General features: G+C 41.9%; 1 protein-coding gene across 2 annotated transcripts; it reads left to right on the top strand.

The window, feature by feature from the left end:
- Window positions 1–1,527: 1,527 nt before the first annotated feature.
- Window positions 1,528–17,980, top strand: LOC110535717 (hyaluronan and proteoglycan link protein 1). Of its 2 annotated transcripts, none has more exons than XM_021620913.3 (4): window positions 1,528–2,261; window positions 10,859–11,230; window positions 15,262–15,564; window positions 15,772–17,980. In XM_021620913.3, the coding sequence occupies exons 1-4, from the start codon at window positions 2,162–2,164 to the stop codon at window positions 16,056–16,058; spliced, it is 1,062 nt and encodes a 353-aa protein (XP_021476588.1). In that variant the 5' UTR covers window positions 1,528–2,161; the 3' UTR covers window positions 16,059–17,980. The 2 variants fall into 2 exon arrangements, with proteins under 2 accessions (XP_021476588.1, XP_090046326.1); XM_090190200.1 differs by having other exon boundaries at window positions 1,948–2,261; window positions 10,859–11,209.
- The last annotated feature ends 406 nt before the right edge of the window (window positions 17,981–18,386 follow it).

The raw sequence follows: 18,386 nt of genomic DNA, 5'->3' as shown, positions 1-18,386 counted from the left end.
ATGGAATCCTAAAGTAACCGAGAAAGCCAATAGTTGGGGAACGTCAGGTATTGGTTAAGTCCTCAAAAGGTTGATTGTGTGTCCAAACACACATGATTCTTCCTGTTGAGAATTTGAGTAAAACAATACTGTTCAAACCTGCTCACATCCAAGAATAACTGATTCAATAGCATTGTAAGTTTGTATGCAGAATGGTGGGTGTGTTCGCTGGATCTACATTTGCCCTTGTGGTTTGTCTGTAAGTGTTTCTCTCAATGGGGGGTGAAAATTACCACAATCATAGTAGTGCTTGCTTTGATTAGAGGAAAACAAATCCCCCAGTGGTTACAGAGCCATTCATTAGAGTTACTTACCAGCCTAGAGCAGGTATGTAGTGCTCATACGATCTACCAAACATTGTCCCTGTAATTACTTTGGAATTGCTCAAACTTTAACCACCACAGGACTAGAATCTGTTGAAAGTATAGGCAAAGGTATTCATCTCTGCGATATTGCACCATACATAGTTCCCTTGCATTTTAGATAAAAAACTGTACTGAATCCTACCGCTGCCAACTTAAAGTAGACGGTTGAAGTTGCACCTGGCTAGCTTACGTTCCGAGTTCCTATCTCTGCCATGAGACTAGGGGTTTATAGTATTTATGTTTATGCGTCCCCCATGCTCATCGCTATAGTAGACTTATGACTTAAATCAAACCTTATGTACTATCTCCAGTGGATGGAGGTTTAGGTGTGGAAGATGTGATTAGCTGGGTCTTTAGTCTGTACAACAAGGGCCCATAGGGTCTTCTGTGCCAGGGGTGTTGTCACATCTCAGGGTGTTTAAAAAGTAGAGAGAGACCGAGAGGAAAAAATATATACAAAGTTTGAATTTCCCCAGCTGTAACAACTCTTGTGATCGAGGGGCCCAGGGCACAATCTGTGGTTTGTCCCTCCGTCCTAGTGCTGCCGTCACTCAAGGACCATCCGGACGGCTGAGAAAATGATTAAGACAGACCATACACTCCCCCTCACCCGCCATACCCCGGAATAGCCTAAGCAGCCCCATCGAATTAGTTTAGAAAGACCTGAAGAGGTTTCCAGATTAGAGTTTGAAGAGGGCACTATCTATGTATAGTGTCTCCATCTAGTCAGTTATTATTGCAATCATCTGCCATAGAACAACTTTAAGTGGTAGGAAATGAAAATAGGCTTTCACTGTACAGAGAAGGTTAGACTGAGAAACCAAAGAAAGGACGGGATTAGGGGGAAATAAAGAATGTGAAGGCAAGGAGAGGGATTTGCAATGAGGTGAACTTTGGGTGCACTGTACAGATTTGCAGCCAGGCAGGTTTTAGGTTCTTGCGTCATCACTGGATGTAGAAATAAATGAAACATCAGCAAGACCTGCAAAGAAAGAGCAGGTAAAATCACACAGGTAAAATCACATGGAGGGCCTCACACACCCCAACACAAACCCCAGGCAGGTGCCGTCTCTATTTAAGATGATGCTTTCCCCCCTCTCAACTGGAAAGGTGCTTGGATTTCAGTTGCGGAGGTAAAACATTACAGCAGGACTTACAGCAATAGTACAAGTACTATAATAGTTTAGGTTGTGCAGCAGTCTCGCTACAGAACATGGAAGAAGCAGCATTGTGGTCACAGGAACAAAATGATCACCAAAAAGCAGAAAGTAATTAAAATGAGTGCATAAAGGACCTGAATGGACACAATACAAATATTTGTGAATATGTTTCTTTGTTCAGTGGACTCTCCTGAGGGACACCTGAGGGACACTTTGAGGACAGTATAGTGTAACTTTTCTGCTCCTCGGGGAGACCAGCACGGAGACATCTAACATTGTGGTGAGATGGTGAGGTGAAGGAGAGCCAGGATGATGGGCTCTCTCCCTTTGAGGGGGAGTGGTCTCAGCCATGCTGGGCTACAATAAAAGGCACTTGTGTGGACCTCTAAGAAGCCCAAACTTTCCAGTAGCACTACCGGCGGTTGCTGCACCAGGGTTACTGGCACACCTCGTAAAAGAAAGAACGAATGAAAGGAAGAAAACAAACAAAGAACTCTTGATTTTGATACATTTGCTTCCTAGAAAATTAGTGTGACATTTCATTTTGAAATTCTTTGCATTTCCAGTGAAGCGGCCCCTTGGTGTGAAAAAGAGAAAATGAGAGCTCTGCTTTGCACCGCTTTGCTTTCTCTGACCCTGGCCAGCAGTGTGTACAGTGATACCGACAGCACTGCTTCTGCACCAGTCGACGCAGCAGGTAAGTGTGTGTGTCTGTGCGATGTGTCTCTGTGTGTGTGTGTTCGTGCAGGGGTGTGCATGTGCGTGCCATGAGGCCTCAGTAAAGAGGGACCATAGACTAATATAACAGCAGGGTCATTATAGTGGTTGGTAACAGATCCCTCTCTGGGATGCCATTCACAGTCTGACTCACCACTGACACATTGACTAACGGTTTACGGCTGAGCCACTGGCTGAGTATAAATCCGCCTGTCAGTCACAATGGCTTGCTTCCACACATCACAAACTAACGGTTTTACACTGCATATGGACCAAACTACTATTTTTAGAATGAAAATGTGTACGTTTTTAATTTTAGCTCAAATTGGGTTCTAGTTCAGAATTGTTCAAAATTGTTTACAGGTAAACTGTAGATAATTGATCATTATGTCTACAAATGGACCACTTGGCCTTTTTTTTGTTCCTTTACAATGTATTTATTAGGAGGGAGTGAGAAGTGGAAAATTGGAGGGGGACATTTTCAGATTGCACCTGCTCAAGCTACACAATTGAGTTTAACTTAAAAATGGCACCTGTGGCCTACACCAAATACTGTGAGATATCTTACTGCCAAATGCAATAGTACAATACCACCGAGAAACATATGGTTCTAGTTCAAACTAGAGTCTCAATGTAAAAAGTGAAGAGTATTTGAATGAATTTGTCCAGTCCTGTAGGCTGACTCAGGGGATTTGAGTTTCAGCATGTGTTCGCTCTATCACGGTAGAGAGAGAAATCCTGGCAAAAGGCAAAAAAATATACACTTCCTCAGTCTGTAGATGAGATGCTGCTGTTCTGTCTTTCTTGTCTGTGTAAACGTTTGTTCTACTCCTGTGGCCTGATGATGTCAGATGTTTGTGCATGTTTATTTGTTTTATTTCACAATTATTTATAAAGGTTAGGCCAGTGCTGTGACACAACACACACATGTTATGCACTCAAGAAATATTCAAGCAAAGTTGCACCCACCTTTTAGAAAAATAAATTGTCTGCCTACCTTTCTGTCACGTCAACCATCCATCCAAATCAAATAATTCCATGAGTCCGTCTGTCTTCATAAACGTTCACTCACGTAGCCTATTACATCATGTAGTAGGCTACGTGAGTAGCATCAACTAATCATCAACTAGATTTTGCCGATGTTGCCGTTTTTTGTTGTTGTTTTGAGCAGATCGGGGGGGTGAAACATAATTACACATTATTTTTGGACTGCAAATTGACCACAAGAAGCCCAAACAGATATAATAATTGACAATGGCATAATCATTTCAAACCTTGCTTACATTTGTATGTGATCACGTGTCCTTTTATTATCCGTGGGGATACTTGGAGTTGAGTTCCTAGTGTTTTTACAGGCTTTCATGTCCAACAATGAAAGAAAAAAAAGCAATGACAAAAACAACAACTTCGGTTTTGTGTTTTTTTTTTTTTTGCTCAGAAAACTTGAGAGCCAAATAAAACCACCCGTGGGCCAAATTAACCACCAGTTGGGGAATCCTGTTATATGTGGTAATCCAATGAGTAACACTGCAGCTGTAGTTTGCCAGTAATAATCATTCATCACATATACTATACACAACTTTTAGGAAGTAGGGTATTTAATGCAAAAATGTTATCACTCTTTTCTATTTGATAAAATTATGACATTCTCTTTCTCGCTCAAAGAAGGCAATTTGGCCCAGGCTTGCAAACAAAATATCCTGCATTATGCTGTAAATGAAGGCAATTAATAAATGTTGGCCTAATAAAAGCATATTTGATTTAACCCAATAAAAAAATTGGAGAGTGAGTATAAAATCGCATTTCGATAGATGCACGCCTCAGTATGCTATTATAGCCTATCTGCAGCGGAGAAATTATTGTACAAGGATATGTTTGCTGTCAGCTGGCTACTGTCGGAAAGTTACAATCTAATGAAACATTTGTTACATAATTTAGCTCATGAAGTGGATGTTATGTTGCACATTCAACACTAACTAGGCGATCCCTCTCATTTGTGTAGGTCTTCGTATATTACCATGGAACAATAGATGTAGAGTCAATAGCATACGACAACATAACACGAAGGACAATGTTGATTGGCAAGTGGAATGATGTCCAATAGGATTGCAAGGTAAAAGCGGAAGATGGGATCAGGTTGGCTCCCTTATCCTTGGTTAGTAGAGACTTCAGAAAATATGAAATTGTTACCCGCAACATAAAAATGTATATGGGGGGAGTTGACGTTTGTGTGTATGCGTGGATGCGTGTGTTTGTCAAATCAAATAAAAAACATACACATGGTTAGCAGATGTTAATACGAGTGTAGCGAAATGCTTCTAGTTCCGACAATGCAGTAATATCTAACAAATTCACAACAACTACCTTATACACACAAATGTAAGGGATGAATAAGAATATGTACACATGAATATATAGATGAGCGATGGCCGAGCGGCATAGGCAAGATGCAGTAGATGGTTTAGAATACAGTATATACATATGAGAAGAGTAATGTAGGATATGTAAACATTATTAAAGTGCCGTTATTTAAAGTGACTAGTGATACCTTTTATTTAGTCCATTTATAGTGGCAGAGATTTGAGTCTGTATGTTGGCACTATGTTAGTGATGGCTGTTTAGCAGTCTAATGGCCTTGAGATAGAAGCTGTTTTTCAGTCTCTCGTACATGCATGCGTGGGTGTATGAGAGAGAGTGGACGTTTTTTGGGCACGTGCCAGGGGTGTGTGTGTAGGTGTGTGCCTTGGTCACAGCTATGCCTGTTAACTCCATCTTCTTATTGATTCAGGCTAGCTGTGCAGAGCTGTAGGATGTTGTAAAGGATAGCATGTCTAGCAGGCCTGGGTTGGTGTGGTTTATCACTCAATGATACACATGTAGTTACAGCTGTGTAGCATACTCTCTCACTGTATACATACTGATGTAGGCTTATAGGCTAATTAGTGACTAATCAACTTCCTCGGTTGCGCCTTCAACATCTCAAAGACCACAATTACACCAAGTTAACATAAGGTTAGGATAACATTATTACACTTCTGTAGACGCCGAACATACAGTATATGCCGCATGGCAACGTTGGACCATTATGATGTTACTGTTCATTTATTCCTTTATGATGTTACTGTTCATTTATTCCATTATGATGTTACTGTTCATTTATTGCCCTACGTTGCTACACTCTCAAAAGACACAGCTGTTTCCAATAACGCGGTACTGTAATCATTTATGGAGTGAGAGAGAATTGTGTATGATCGTAAAAATGGCAGTAGGTCTTGGCTTCTGCTGTACTTTTTAATTGTCATGCACATGTGTTCATTTACTAATTCTCTCCTCTCTTTCATTTTCACCCCACCCTTAACAAAATATGTGTGAGTGTGTGTGTGTGTGTGTGTGTGTGTGGGGGGGGGGGGGGGGGGGGGGGGGGTTGGTAATGGTTTAATGAGCCGTTTCTATACGTTACATCTGACAATTAGGGGGAACCCTTGACCCCACAGAAATAGCCTCGTATAAATAAGCTAAGGCTTGATATATGACAGAATATTTAGCTGCTTGCCAAGTGGTTAAATACACATGCCAAGCTGTCACTTTATGAGTGCAGTGTATATTACTTGGGGCCACATACACTCAAGGGCAATGTATCTCCACTGGTAACTCAGGTAGCAGGGACAGGGGTAAAAGAGCAGTCTTACACTCACATCTCTACTGAAATTAGGCTTTTTTGCGTGCAAAGGTTCACCAATATATCTTTACAGTGTCATTCTTTGCATAGTCTTTTTTGTACAGGATCTGTCTGTTCTTGATGTTTCATATGCATGTGGTCAGTCTATGTGCTGTATGGGGTCTCATTGTACAGGTTTTATTTAGTTTACGTTCAACCGCATAGTGTTTCCTGGTAGCTATGAGATCTCTTATTTGTACCATGTACAGCCCATCCCCAGCCTCATATGTTCAGGGATTATGAACCTCAGCCAGTGGTTTATGAGCGCTAGAACAATGTTTTTATAAATCAGACAAATAAGTTTATTTTTTTATTTTTTATTATTTTAACCTCGTATCTGTTGAATAAGAATCAGAAACGTTTAGGGATAAATCCTGGATGGCGTCACATCTGGCCGACTGCCGTTGACGTTGTCATGCGCTCCCGGTTTGATCAGTCATTCTGGGCTTTCAGTTTCCAATGAAACTTCACTCAACGGCTTCCCAAGTCCAGAATTTATGAGGCAGAGAGAAGCTCTGAGTCATAAGCCAGTGACAGAGGGAGAATTCATACAAATATACTGGGCCTCTTCATGAAACTCTCCATGCCCCATTCTTTTAAGAAGTGGGATTTTTTATTCTGCTTAGTAAACCCTTTGGCATGCGTTTGGTGTGCCTGCCTGCCTGCCTGCATGGAGGCGAGGTGTCTGGGTGGGTATGGAGGGGAGGGATGGTGGTGAGTGAGTTGCAGTCCAGAGGAAAGGAAGAAAATGAAAGAGCGGTTGGAGTTAGGGATATAGGGTGAGATTACATTTGTCGGGCAGCACAGCTTCTGCTCATTAAACCCCTCTGCAGGATAGCGTGCAACTGATAACGTGTAGGCCACTATTAAGCCGAGCCACATGTTGGCTATTTGCTCTGTGTGCATGGGAGAATGGGGTTATGGGGTTTAGAGAGGTTGGGTGAAAATCAGGGGTGGAAGAAGTTGGGGTGTGGGGGAGAAATGATCAGAGCGGAAGGCTGTTCACCTGGAGTACCTGGTAGCGATTCCTGCATCTGTAAATGGCACACGTGGACAAAAGCTTTTGCCCGTTGAAGAGACAGCAGAACCATTTTCCAGTCATGGCTTTGGTGTGGCTCAAGGAGAACCTGGCAGACACAAATAAAGAGGAAAGGAAAGAGAGAAAGAGGAATAGAGAAACCAGGAGAGACAGTCAGACACAGAAGGGAGGAAGGGAAAGCAGGAGAGTGAGAAGCATATTATTTTGTTAAGCTTACACACCGACTAGGACGACTGCGGACACTAGTTAGTAGCTGCTGACGTATTTTGACCAACCAGGTATCTATCCAACCTTTTTATGAGTAAAGTGAGTAAAGTACTTGTCGGATGAAAAAAAATGTCATTACATGCCTATTTGAAACAGAACGTTTTTTCCGTAAACTTTCCAAATGTCGACAAATCAAAATACACTAGACAAGGTGGCATCTTTTTGTGTCGGTAAAATTATGAATGTCGGAGGAAACGCTTTTATGCACAAATATTGTTGTGAAGGGTCTGGAGGTCAGGGAGATTGTGGGAACACATGGAGTTGTCGGAAAAGCATGCAGTTTATTAGGATACAGACAATATAAATGATGATAAACTTCACAGGGTGGTGAAACTACAAAGTGATGAGCTTAATTGTCCTTTTCAAAAAATATTGAGGGTTTTATTCTAATAACATGATAATGGATGCTTTGCTGCAGTTTGAAAAAAAAAAAAAATCTTACTCTTTTGTCCATAACAATAATCTCATCATATAGGCCAGGAGTCTCCAACCAGTCAATCACCTGTGAGTAGCTCGCCAAACAATTCCGAATGTACACAGAATTTTTTTCGCCGAATACAACTGCTGTAGACCTTACAGTGAAATGCTTACTTACAAACCCTTAGCCAACAATGCAGTTTTAAGAAAAATAAGTGTTAAGAAATATTTACTAAATAAACTGAATTAATAAAAAAAAGAAAAATAACAAATACTTAAAGAGCAACAATAAAATAACGGTAACGAGGCTATAGGTTAGTCGAGGAAGTAAAATATAGTATAAATCATTTCAAATTCCTTATATTAAGCACACCAGACAGCACAAACAAAAAAAATATGTGTATGTATGGATAGCCAGGGGCATACTCCAACAGTCAGACATTATTTACAAACAAAGCATGTGTGTTTAGTGAGTGAGCCAGAGAGGCTGATCCAGAGAGGATGACCAGGTATATTCCCTTGATAAGTTTGTGAATTTAACCATTTTCCTCTCCTGCTAAACATTCTAAACATAATGAGTACTTTTGGGTGTCAGGGAAAATGTATGGAGTAAAAAGTACATTATTTTCTTTAGGAATGTACTGAAGTAAAAGTAAAAATAAAAAAATAAAAAGTAAAGGACAGATTCCCCTCAAAACGACTTTAGTACTTTAAAGTATTTTTACATAAGTACTTTACACCACTGACTGTATGTTACCGTACATAACGTTCTCAAACAAAGCAGAATTTTCACATCCCCTCCCTTTTGAGCAGAGTATGCCTGTAGAAATCATCATCAGCCTTTGGAAAGAACCAAGTCCCCTTTCGAGTCATGAGCTATTGTAGGTTTCCATCCAATTGGCGACAGATGTAAATGTAAATTTTCTAAAATCTCCATAAAAACAATATGCACATTTTCTCACCAGATATGTGTTTCCATACTTCCTTACTGTTGATACTTAAGTACATTTTAGCAATTACATTTACTTTTGATACTTAAGTATATTTAAAATCAAAACATTTTACTCAAGTAGTATTTTACTGGGTCACTTTCACTTTTACTTGAGTCATTTTCTGTTAAGGTATCTTGACTTTTACTCAAGTATACGAATAGGGTACTTTTTCCACCACTGCATATATAACAGGAAATGCTTATTTTACTCTTACTCTCGATCATATAGACAAACTGTTTGTCTTTTTGCCAAGTTTGTATATTTCATTGAAGTGTGATGTGTCAGCATTGTGCTATTTAAACCCTTTAATTTACTACCCCATATATTTAAGAAGAGTGTTGTGACCATTGGCTGCTCTGTCTGGCCCAGGGGGCTATATATCCTGGGACTCTACACATAGCTTTATTGGTTGTGGCTGCACCAGTGGTGAGTGGGTCATGGGTCAAGTGCATCCATCATGTCCCTGCTTGGGCTCAGTGGGCTGTGTGTAGGCAACCACTGGGTGGGGTCCCCACAAAGCACCACTCTCATAAAGGGCCTGGAGGTCAGGGAGATTGTGGGAACTCACGTGGAGTGACTGATAGCAGCTACCTCTCTGAACTGAAGGGTGGCCTGGTTCGGAGGGAGGCCAGGAGGGAGGGAGGAAGGGAAAGAATGATGATGGCCATAACATGAGGGAAAACGTGTCTGTTTGCAAACCGTTTAGTCACCTTATTTTGTAAATGCTGAATTGCAGGATGCCCAACTCATGTTTTACACAAGTCAGCTGGGGCGGGTGAAAGATAAACATTTAATTTTGGGGGTTAATGTGGATTAACATTGAATTTGTTAACTGCCAGAGCTGGTCATGGTATATAGTTTGCTGAGAGCTAGGTGCAGATGATTTGCAGAGGTGGGAGACTGGCTGGTTCCAAAAGCAGAATCTATTTAGGACTGAAGGGCTACTTTGATGATATAGCTGATTGGCCACTACAGAGAGGGGAAGAGGTAGAGTGTGTGTGTGTGTGCAGTAGTGGAAAAGGTACTCAAATGTTACACTTGAGTAAAAGTAAATGTACTTTAACATTAATCAAGTAAAACGGATAGTCACCAAGTGAAATACTGCTTGAGTGAAAGTCTTAAAGTTTTTCTTTTAAAATATACTTAATTCACTAGATTCTTACAGAATAAAATTAAAAGTAAAAGTTGTCAAAAATATAAATAGTGAAGTAAAGTACAGATTACCCCCAAAAATACTTTAAGATGTACTTTACACCACTGTGTGTGTGTGTGTGTGTGTGTGTGTGTGTGTGTGTGTGTGTGTGTGTGTTTCTAGGCAATGTTGAGAGGGGCATTTTTCAGAGATCTTTTACTGCTTTTATGCTTGCCAATGAAACGCATGCAAAACCATAATTATTGAGGACATTAAAAGACGTGGCACGTCTGAACTGACACCAGTAATTAAAATATCTTAAGGAGCCGCCCCTTTTTTTCAATTTTCGCCTAAAATCACATACCCAAATCTAACTGCCTGTAACAGGCCCTGAAGCAAGGATATGCAAATACTTTGAAGTTTGTGGAAATGTGAAAGGAATGTAGGAGAATATAACACAATAGATATGGTAAACGACAATACAAAGAAAAAAACAACCGTTCTTTTGTATTTTTTGTATTATCATCTTTGAAATGCAAGTGGAAAGGCCATAATGTATTATTCAAGCCCAGCTGCAATTTAGATGTTGGGCACAAGATGGCAACAGTGTATCTGCAAAGTGTTGGACTGATCCAATGAACCATTGCATTTATGTTCAAAATGTAGTATTAAAACTGTCCAAATGTGCCTAATTTGTTTATTAATAACTTTTCATGTTCAAAACTGGGCACTCTCCTCAAAAAATAGCATTGTATTATTTCACTGTAATAACTACTGTAAATTGGACAGTGCAGTTAGATTAACTATAATCTAAGCTTTTTAACAATATCAGATATGCCTTTGTCTTGGGAACTTTTCTTGTTACTTACAACCTCATGCCAGTCGCATTAGCCTACGTTAGCTCAACTGTCCCGTGGACGAAGTTAATGCAACTTTGTTATGTATTCTACTGTATTCTTCTGATGCTTTAGTAACTCTTGACTTACACTACACCTTTTCTTGTCCTTCACAGAGACTGAACTTGGTGATCAGAACCGTGTGTTTGCCAGTCGCGGCTCCAACATCACTCTACCATGCCGGCTCCACCGCCGGCATGGGATGTCTTTCGGCCGCGTGGGCATAAGGATCAAGTGGACCAAGCTGTCTGCGGATGAGTCACTGGAGGAAGATGTGCTGGTGTCCATGGGCTTCCACAAGAAGAGCTACGGCAGCTTCCTGGGCCGTGTCCGCCTGCTGGAGGCTGACGATGATGACGCCTCACTGCTCATCAACGACGTGTCCCTGGACGACATGGGAAAGTTCCGTTGTGAAGTCATTGATGGCATGGATGATGTCATTCATGAGGTTACCTTGGAGGTGCAAGGTAGTGTAGGCTACAGCGACGGTAAATCTTTATCTTTTTACTTCCTCCCCCTGCCATCTCATCTCATCATCCCGCACATCACGTCACCACCCTCCATTTAATTTTGTCTTCACTGTTCTGTCTTTATGGTGTTAATAGACTTGTGTTACCCTGTAAATAAGGACAGGAGGTTTTCATGACCCTACCCATAAACTACTGTCTGGAAGAAATGAATGGTTTCAAGACCAGAGCCAAGAAATAATGGTTTCAAGACCAGAGCCTGTTTCCTTATTTTCAACACCTCACCACCATTATATTGATTTATGTGTAGAAATACAAAAGACAAAAAAAGACAGCTTTTGTTCATTTTTCAGAGTTTGTGCTGATAATATTCACACAGCCTTTCACTGCAGTACATGAAAACACATTTTCCATCTGAACTAATCCCACTCCGCATCGATTCTAACATCCTCCTTGCTCATACAGTACTATTTACATAATTGTGAAAGGAGTCCTGTTCTTCCTTTTAATATGTGGCACAAATACAACCTTTTTTTTACATTCTATTCATAAAACTGAGTCAGCCTGAATCTATTGAATACTATTACACGGTATTAGTTCCCATCTGGGCCAAGACCGCCTGAGCAGATTTTGCTTCAGGTTAAGAAAAGGGATCTTTAATAGAGAACAGCTAGCTAGCTGGCCATAATCAAAACAGGCTGGAACGACTGTCTATTGTTAACATTGGAACAAAGTCATGCCCAATGAAAAGCCGCAGTACTGGTTGTGACTTTCCCTCAAAGTAATCCAATTAAATGTTCTCTTGTTTGCAGCTGTATACATCTGACAGTCAAGCACTCAGCTAGCACTAGGCTACCATGGGATGCAGGCTTGTGTCAAAGATGAAACTACAGATGCTGATGTAACAATCTAATGTGTTACAGGGCATTGTTTTTGCTTTATCGGCTCTTAGTTGTTTCTAAACCACCAAGGGCCAAATACAACCCTCTCTGTTAGCTAGCAGTGACACGAAGTACATTAACAAGGGATAAAGAAGGGCTGTTGAAGTCCAATTCAGTGCTTTTTTATTTTTACCTTTATTTAACAAGGCAAGTCAGTTAAGAACAAATTCTTATTTTCAATGATGGCCTAGGAAATAGTGGGTCAAGTGTCTTGTTCAGGGGCAGAAGGACAGATTTGTACCTTGTCAGCACGGGGATTCAATTTTGCAACCTTTCGCTTATAGTCCAACGCTCTAACCACTAGGCTACCTGCCGCTTTCCAAGAACATTGCATCTCCTAAACAGTATGTCAACAATCACTACAGCCAAATGAAAGCCACCTTTCCCTTACAGAACTTTACATTTTAGGCATTTAGCAGACTCTTATCCAGAGTGAGTCACAGTAGTGAGTCCATACATATTCATACTGGTCCCCCATGGGAATTTAACCCACAGCCCTGGCATTGCAAGTGCCATGCTCTTCCAACTGAGCCACACTGGACTACATTTCACACATATAAGGGATTACATTTTTTTGTAGGCCGGACACACATAAAATACTGGTCAGGACAACCGCGGAGTGAACCAGCAAAGTCTGAGTCAAGAAGGGAATTAATTCAATTACATAACCATAATGCCTTAGGGGCTGTTTTACGGCTGTAAAATCACATAACTGAACCACCAAATGATTGACACCAGAGGTTCCATTTGCTGTACACAGTTGAGGATTGTGCTTTGTATTATAGTGCTTTGGAGTCTTGTTCTGGCCTAACGTATTTGCTAGCTTGGCTGTTACAGCCTAATTAAAACGTAAACAGCGTGAGATGTATCTCCCTTCCCTGCTGAGGGGCAGAATACCACAGAATTAATCAGTTAGAAAAGTCTGAATCCTCTCTGGAGGGCGGCTGCTCTTTTATCACTCACCAGGAGCTGCAGAACCAAGAACAGCTATAGCTTACACTCACTAACATATACTATCAGATCGTATGTCAGAAACCCCCAATCCCTCATGAATGGTCCAGTCTAGACCCAAGGACCACACACATTCTTTATCCTACTGGCCTTTTTGCTCTACCATGGCCTTTTTGCCTTTACCTCCCTTATCTCACCTCATTTGCTCACATCGTATATAGACTTGTTTATACTGTATTATTGACTGTATGTTTGTTTTACTCCATGTGTAACTCTGCGTCGTTGTATGTGTCGAACTGCTTTGCTTTATCTTGGCCAGGTCGCAATTGTAAATGAGAACTTGTTCTCAACTTGCCTACCTGGTTAAATAAAGGTGAAATAAATAAAATAAATAAAGTAGTCAATGAACAGCATTCTCACATAGGTATTCCTCTTGTCCAGATGGGTTAGGGCAGTGTGCAGTGTGGTTGAGATTGCATCGTCTGTCGACCTATTTGGGCGGTAAGCAAATTGGAGTGGGTCTAGGGTGTCAGGTAGGGTGGAGGTGATATGGTCCTTGACTAGTCTCTCAAAGCACTTCATGATGACGGAAGTGAGTGCTACGGGGCGGTAGTCATTTAGCTCAGTTACCTTAGCTTTCTTGGGAACAGGAACAATGGTGGCCCTCTTGAAGCATGTGGGAACAGCAGACTGGTATAGGGATTGATTGAATGTGTCCGTAAACACACCGGCCAGCTGGTCTGCGCATGCTCTGAGGGCGCGGCTGGGGATGCCGTCTGGGCCTGCAGCCTTGCGAGGGTTAACACGTTTAAATGTCTTACTCACCTCGGCTGCAGTGAAGGAGAGACCGCATGTTTTCGTTGCAGGCCGTGTCAGTGGCACTGTATTGTCCTCAAAGCGGGCAAAAAAGTTATTTAGTCTGCCTGGGAGCAAGACATCCTGGTCCGTGACTGGGCTGGATTTCTTCCTGTAGTCCGTGATTGACTGTAGACCCTGCCACATGCCTCTTGTGTCTGAGCCGTTGAATTGAGATTCTACTTTGTCTCTGTACTGACGCTTAGCTTGTTTGATAGCCTTGCGGAGGGAATAGCTGCACTGTTTGTATTCGGTCATGTTACCAGACACCTTGCCCTGATTAAAAGCAGTGGTTCGCGCTTTCAGTTTCACGCGAATGCTACCATCAATCCACGGTTTCTGGTTAGGGAATGTTTTAATCATTGCTATGGGAACGACATCTTCAACGCACGTTCTAATGAACTCGCACACCGAATCAGCGTATTCGTCAATATTGTTATCTGACGGAATACGAAACATGTCCCAGTCCACGTGATGGAAGCAGTCTTGGAGTGTGGAGTCAGCTTGGTCGGACCAGCGTTGGACAGACCTCAGCGTGGGAGCCTCTTGTTTTAGTTTCTGTCTGTAGGCAGGGATCAACAAAATGGAGTCGTGGTCAGCTTTTCCGAAAGGGGGGCGGGGCAGGGCCTTATATGCGTCACAGAAGTTAGAGTAACAATGATCCAAGGTCTTTCCACCCCTGGTTGCGCAATCGATATGCTGATAAAATTTAGGGAGTCTTGTTTTCAGATTAGCCTTGTTAAAATCCCCAGCTACAATGAATGCAGCCTCCGGATAAATGGTTTCCAGTTTGCAAAGAGTTAAATAAAGTTTGTTCAGAGCCATCGATGTGTCTGCTTGGGGGGATATATACGGCTGTGATTATAATCGAAGAGAATTCTCTTGGTAGATAATGCGGTCTACATTTGATTGTGAGGAATTCTAAATCAGGTGAACAGAAGGATTTGAGTTCCTGTATGTTTCTTTCATCACACATCACACCATGTCACGTTAGCCATAAGGCCTTATGACTATATAACTGTAGTTATATAACATGCATAACTATGCAATGGGTCTTTATCCGCTGTGGTGATTCAATTAAAGACACAAAATAAACATTCTTGTAAGGAGACATTCAAAAAAGAGCATGTCATAAAATGAATAACAATCGATTCGGACTCACTAATAGTTGTCTTACAATAGAATAACATACAATAGAATAACAACAATAGCGAGTTCAGTTGGCATTTACCTGAATGGGTGCTCCATGTAGCCTAAGAGCCACATTAGCTATGATATTAACCCCAGCACCTTGCTCATTCCCAGGTGTGGTGTTCCCTTACTCCCCACGGCTGGGTCGTTACAACCTCAACTTCCACAATGCCGAGCAGGCTTGCCTGGACCAGGACTCTGTGGTGGCCTCCTTCGACCAGCTCTACAAGGCCTGGAGGAGTGGCCTTGACTGGTGCAATGCCGGTTGGCTGAACGACGGCTCCGTGCAGTACCCCATAACCAACCCCAGACAGGCCTGTGGAGGAGTCAACTCCGGTGCGGGCCTGAGAAGCTACGGCCAGCGCGACAAGTCCAAAAGCCGCTACGATGTCTTCTGCTTCACCTCTGCCATCAACGGTGAGTTTGTCTGCTTTATATGGTTGTTTTTGAGGAAGTCATTGGACATGCAGTATCTATTATTATAACAAAAGTAGTAGAAATAGTTAGGCATACATTACAGTAGGGAAGAGTTCATCAGCATATCTAATTGACCTCTCTTTAAAATGAGGCAACCCAACCAAAATCCTCTGTTTTCCTTTGGCCGTCTTCCCTCTCTGACCTCAGGCCGCTTCTACTGGCTGGTGCAGCCCGACAAGCTAACGTTCAACGAGGCTGCTCAGGCGTGCCAGGATGACGGAGCTGAGATCGCCAAGGTGGGCCAGATGTATGCTGCATGGAAGAACGGCTATGACCGCTGCGACTCTGGCTGGCTGGCTGACGGCAGTGTCCGCTACCCCATCTCCAGACCCCGAAGGAACTGCAGCCCGACAGAGGCGGCTGTGCGCTTCGTGGGATTCCCCGACAAGAAGCAAAAGCTCTTCGGCGTCTACTGCTTCAAGGGCCAGCAGTGAAGAGGAAAGGGCTTAGCCCTGAGCACCAAACCCATATAACCATCAAAGAAAAACAACAACGACACCACCAATAAACAAAAGATGCATATCAGGACTTAATTTGCATGAAGTAGCATCACCTTACCAATACTGTGATACATTTGTTTTAATGAATACTGTAAAATCTCATTTTTCATACCACAACCGATCCAAGACTATTTTCTAAGCTGAAACAAGCGTTATTCCTTAACATTTTCAGTCATGTAATACGTTGCATATAATGTGACAATACCATTTTTAGTTATACAAAATGTTGGTCACATAATAACGCGGTACTATGGTTGAAATGGACTGGATGAGTTATCTTCTAAGGCCTAGATTCAATCAGAACAGCTTTAGCCAACATCTATATAGCGGTTTGTTTTGGCGCTGTTGGAGATGGAACTGCATTAGAGCTGTCAAATTGGTGAGAAGCTGGTCTTGATCATTGTTGCAAAGCCACAATCGTCCCATTCACATTAAAATTGTAGGCTACAGCGAAATAATGTTCTAATTGAAAATCATTCGATGAAATTAGGATTTCTGTCACCATATTCAAGGTGTAGATTACGTCTCACATTCTGGTGTTTGAACCTGGAAACAAGGCTACAAGGGATTTCTCTTAATTCTACTCCGTGCAGCCAATGGCAACATCCCCTTTAGGTATAATGCCAGGAGCCACTTGTGGATTTGACAGATCTAACACAGTTCCAACACCGCAAAAACAACCGCTATGCGGAAGTCGGCTAAAGCAGATCTGATTGAACAGAGCCCTAACTAACATGTACTGTGGCCTATCTAGCAGCTTATGAGCTAAATTGCATGAACATAATGACCACTGTTTGACTATGGCAGAAGTATATTTTGATTTCAGTAACACTTGCACAGTAATGCTACCACAAAAAAATTACATATATATTTCAATCCGAATCTGAAGTGAATATTCATCTGAGCAGAGGGGCATTTCACAAAGGAGATTCAAGCTAACTTTCCTGAAACAGCAAACTAGGATATTGTTTCAGAATTTCAGAAATGTTTGCTATTAATTTACAGACCCTAATCTCTGAAAAACACCTTGTATTTCTGCTTTTATTTTACTGATACCTTTCTCTCCTCAGATAGAAGTCAGTGAAGGAAAAATCTCAGCGTACAATAGGCCTAGTGTTTAAAAACAATGACCTAGCCATCCACTCACAGCCATGTGCATATCAGGATTGCAATACAATTGGAGTGAATCCTTGCAAACTAAGCGGGAAATCTGAAATTGGTATTTAACAGCAGTACAGAAACAGCTGTATGTCTGTGTAACACTGGAATGGCAGCCAAATAGGGATCCACATTGACAAACTTCTGCTGTTGCAAAGGATTTGGGTTGATTGTACATCATCGCCGAAGTTACAAGCTGCAAAGGGCTTACATTACACTTCTCAGGGCATGCAACCGCCTTTAAGACCCCGTTGCTAGTGTGCAACAGTGCTTTAAGACAGTGCCTTAAACCAGGTGACCATTTTGGGTGATCCATCCAGGCCACCCAAGACCTGCTTTGAGAACTGCCAATTGAATAATTCTGGCAAAACGATGTTGAGCAGCTTTTAACTATACGCACAAATAAAAACGCAGGGTCTGACTAAAATCCTGACTTGAAGAGGTTGGTCCAGTCCATACTCGAAGATCAAAAGAGTCACAAAGCATTTCAAAACAAATATAAAGTGGGAAAAAAGAGAGACTAGAAATATTGCATCTGACTTGTGGTCAATATGTTATTGCTTTGTATTCTCTTAGCATTAGAATACTAATCGTCCCCTAGGACATGCAGGAGGTCGACAACTGAGATCTGTGTTGACTGAAATCACAACCACTAGCCTATTGAAGCCAATATTTGCCAATAAAACTGATCATACAAATGATGGTGGTCATCTTTCTTTTTTTTGTGTGTTGTATTTCGGCTAACCCTTTTCTCTTTCCTAGATCTGGCATTGACAGGTAGCATGTGGTTATTTGGTTGAACCTGGTTTACTAACTGGGGCTGGGTCACTGGCTTTACTGGGGCTCTCTCATGCCGTCCCTGGAGGGGGTGCGTCACCTGAGTGGGTTGAGTCACTGATGTGGTCATCCTGTCTGGGTTGGCGCCCCCCCCCCCCCCCCTTAAGTTGTGCCGTGGCGGAGGTCTTTGTGGGCTATACTCAGCCTTGTCTCAGGATGGTATGTTGGTGGTTGAAGATATCCCTCTAGTGGTGTGGGGGCTGTGCTTTGGCAAAGTGGGTGGGGTTATATCCTTCCTGTTTGGCCCTGTCCGGGGGTGTCCTCGGA

This window comes from Oncorhynchus mykiss, chromosome 11, assembly GCF_057628025.1.
Source record: "Oncorhynchus mykiss isolate SJ-2025 chromosome 11, ASM5762802v1, whole genome shotgun sequence".
Lineage (NCBI taxonomy): Eukaryota > Metazoa > Chordata > Actinopteri > Salmoniformes > Salmonidae > Oncorhynchus > Oncorhynchus mykiss.
Note: the sequence above shows the minus strand (reverse complement) of the source record. Positions and strands in the feature narration are given on the sequence as shown.

What these genes read in the sequence shown, in the direction of transcription:
- LOC110535717 (XM_021620913.3), top strand. Translation starts at nt 2,162, where the DNA reads ATGAGAGCTCTGCTTTGCACCGCTTTGCTTTCTCTGACCCTGGCCAGC. An exon ending in TGCACCAGTCGACGCAGCAG is followed by an intron (nt 2,262 to 10,858) that starts GTAAGTGTGTGT and finishes TGTCCTTCACAG; the next exon opens with AGACTGAACTTGGTGATCAG. An exon ending in TAGTGTAGGCTACAGCGACG is followed by an intron (nt 11,231 to 15,261) that starts GTAAATCTTTAT and finishes GCTCATTCCCAG; the next exon opens with GTGTGGTGTTCCCTTACTCC.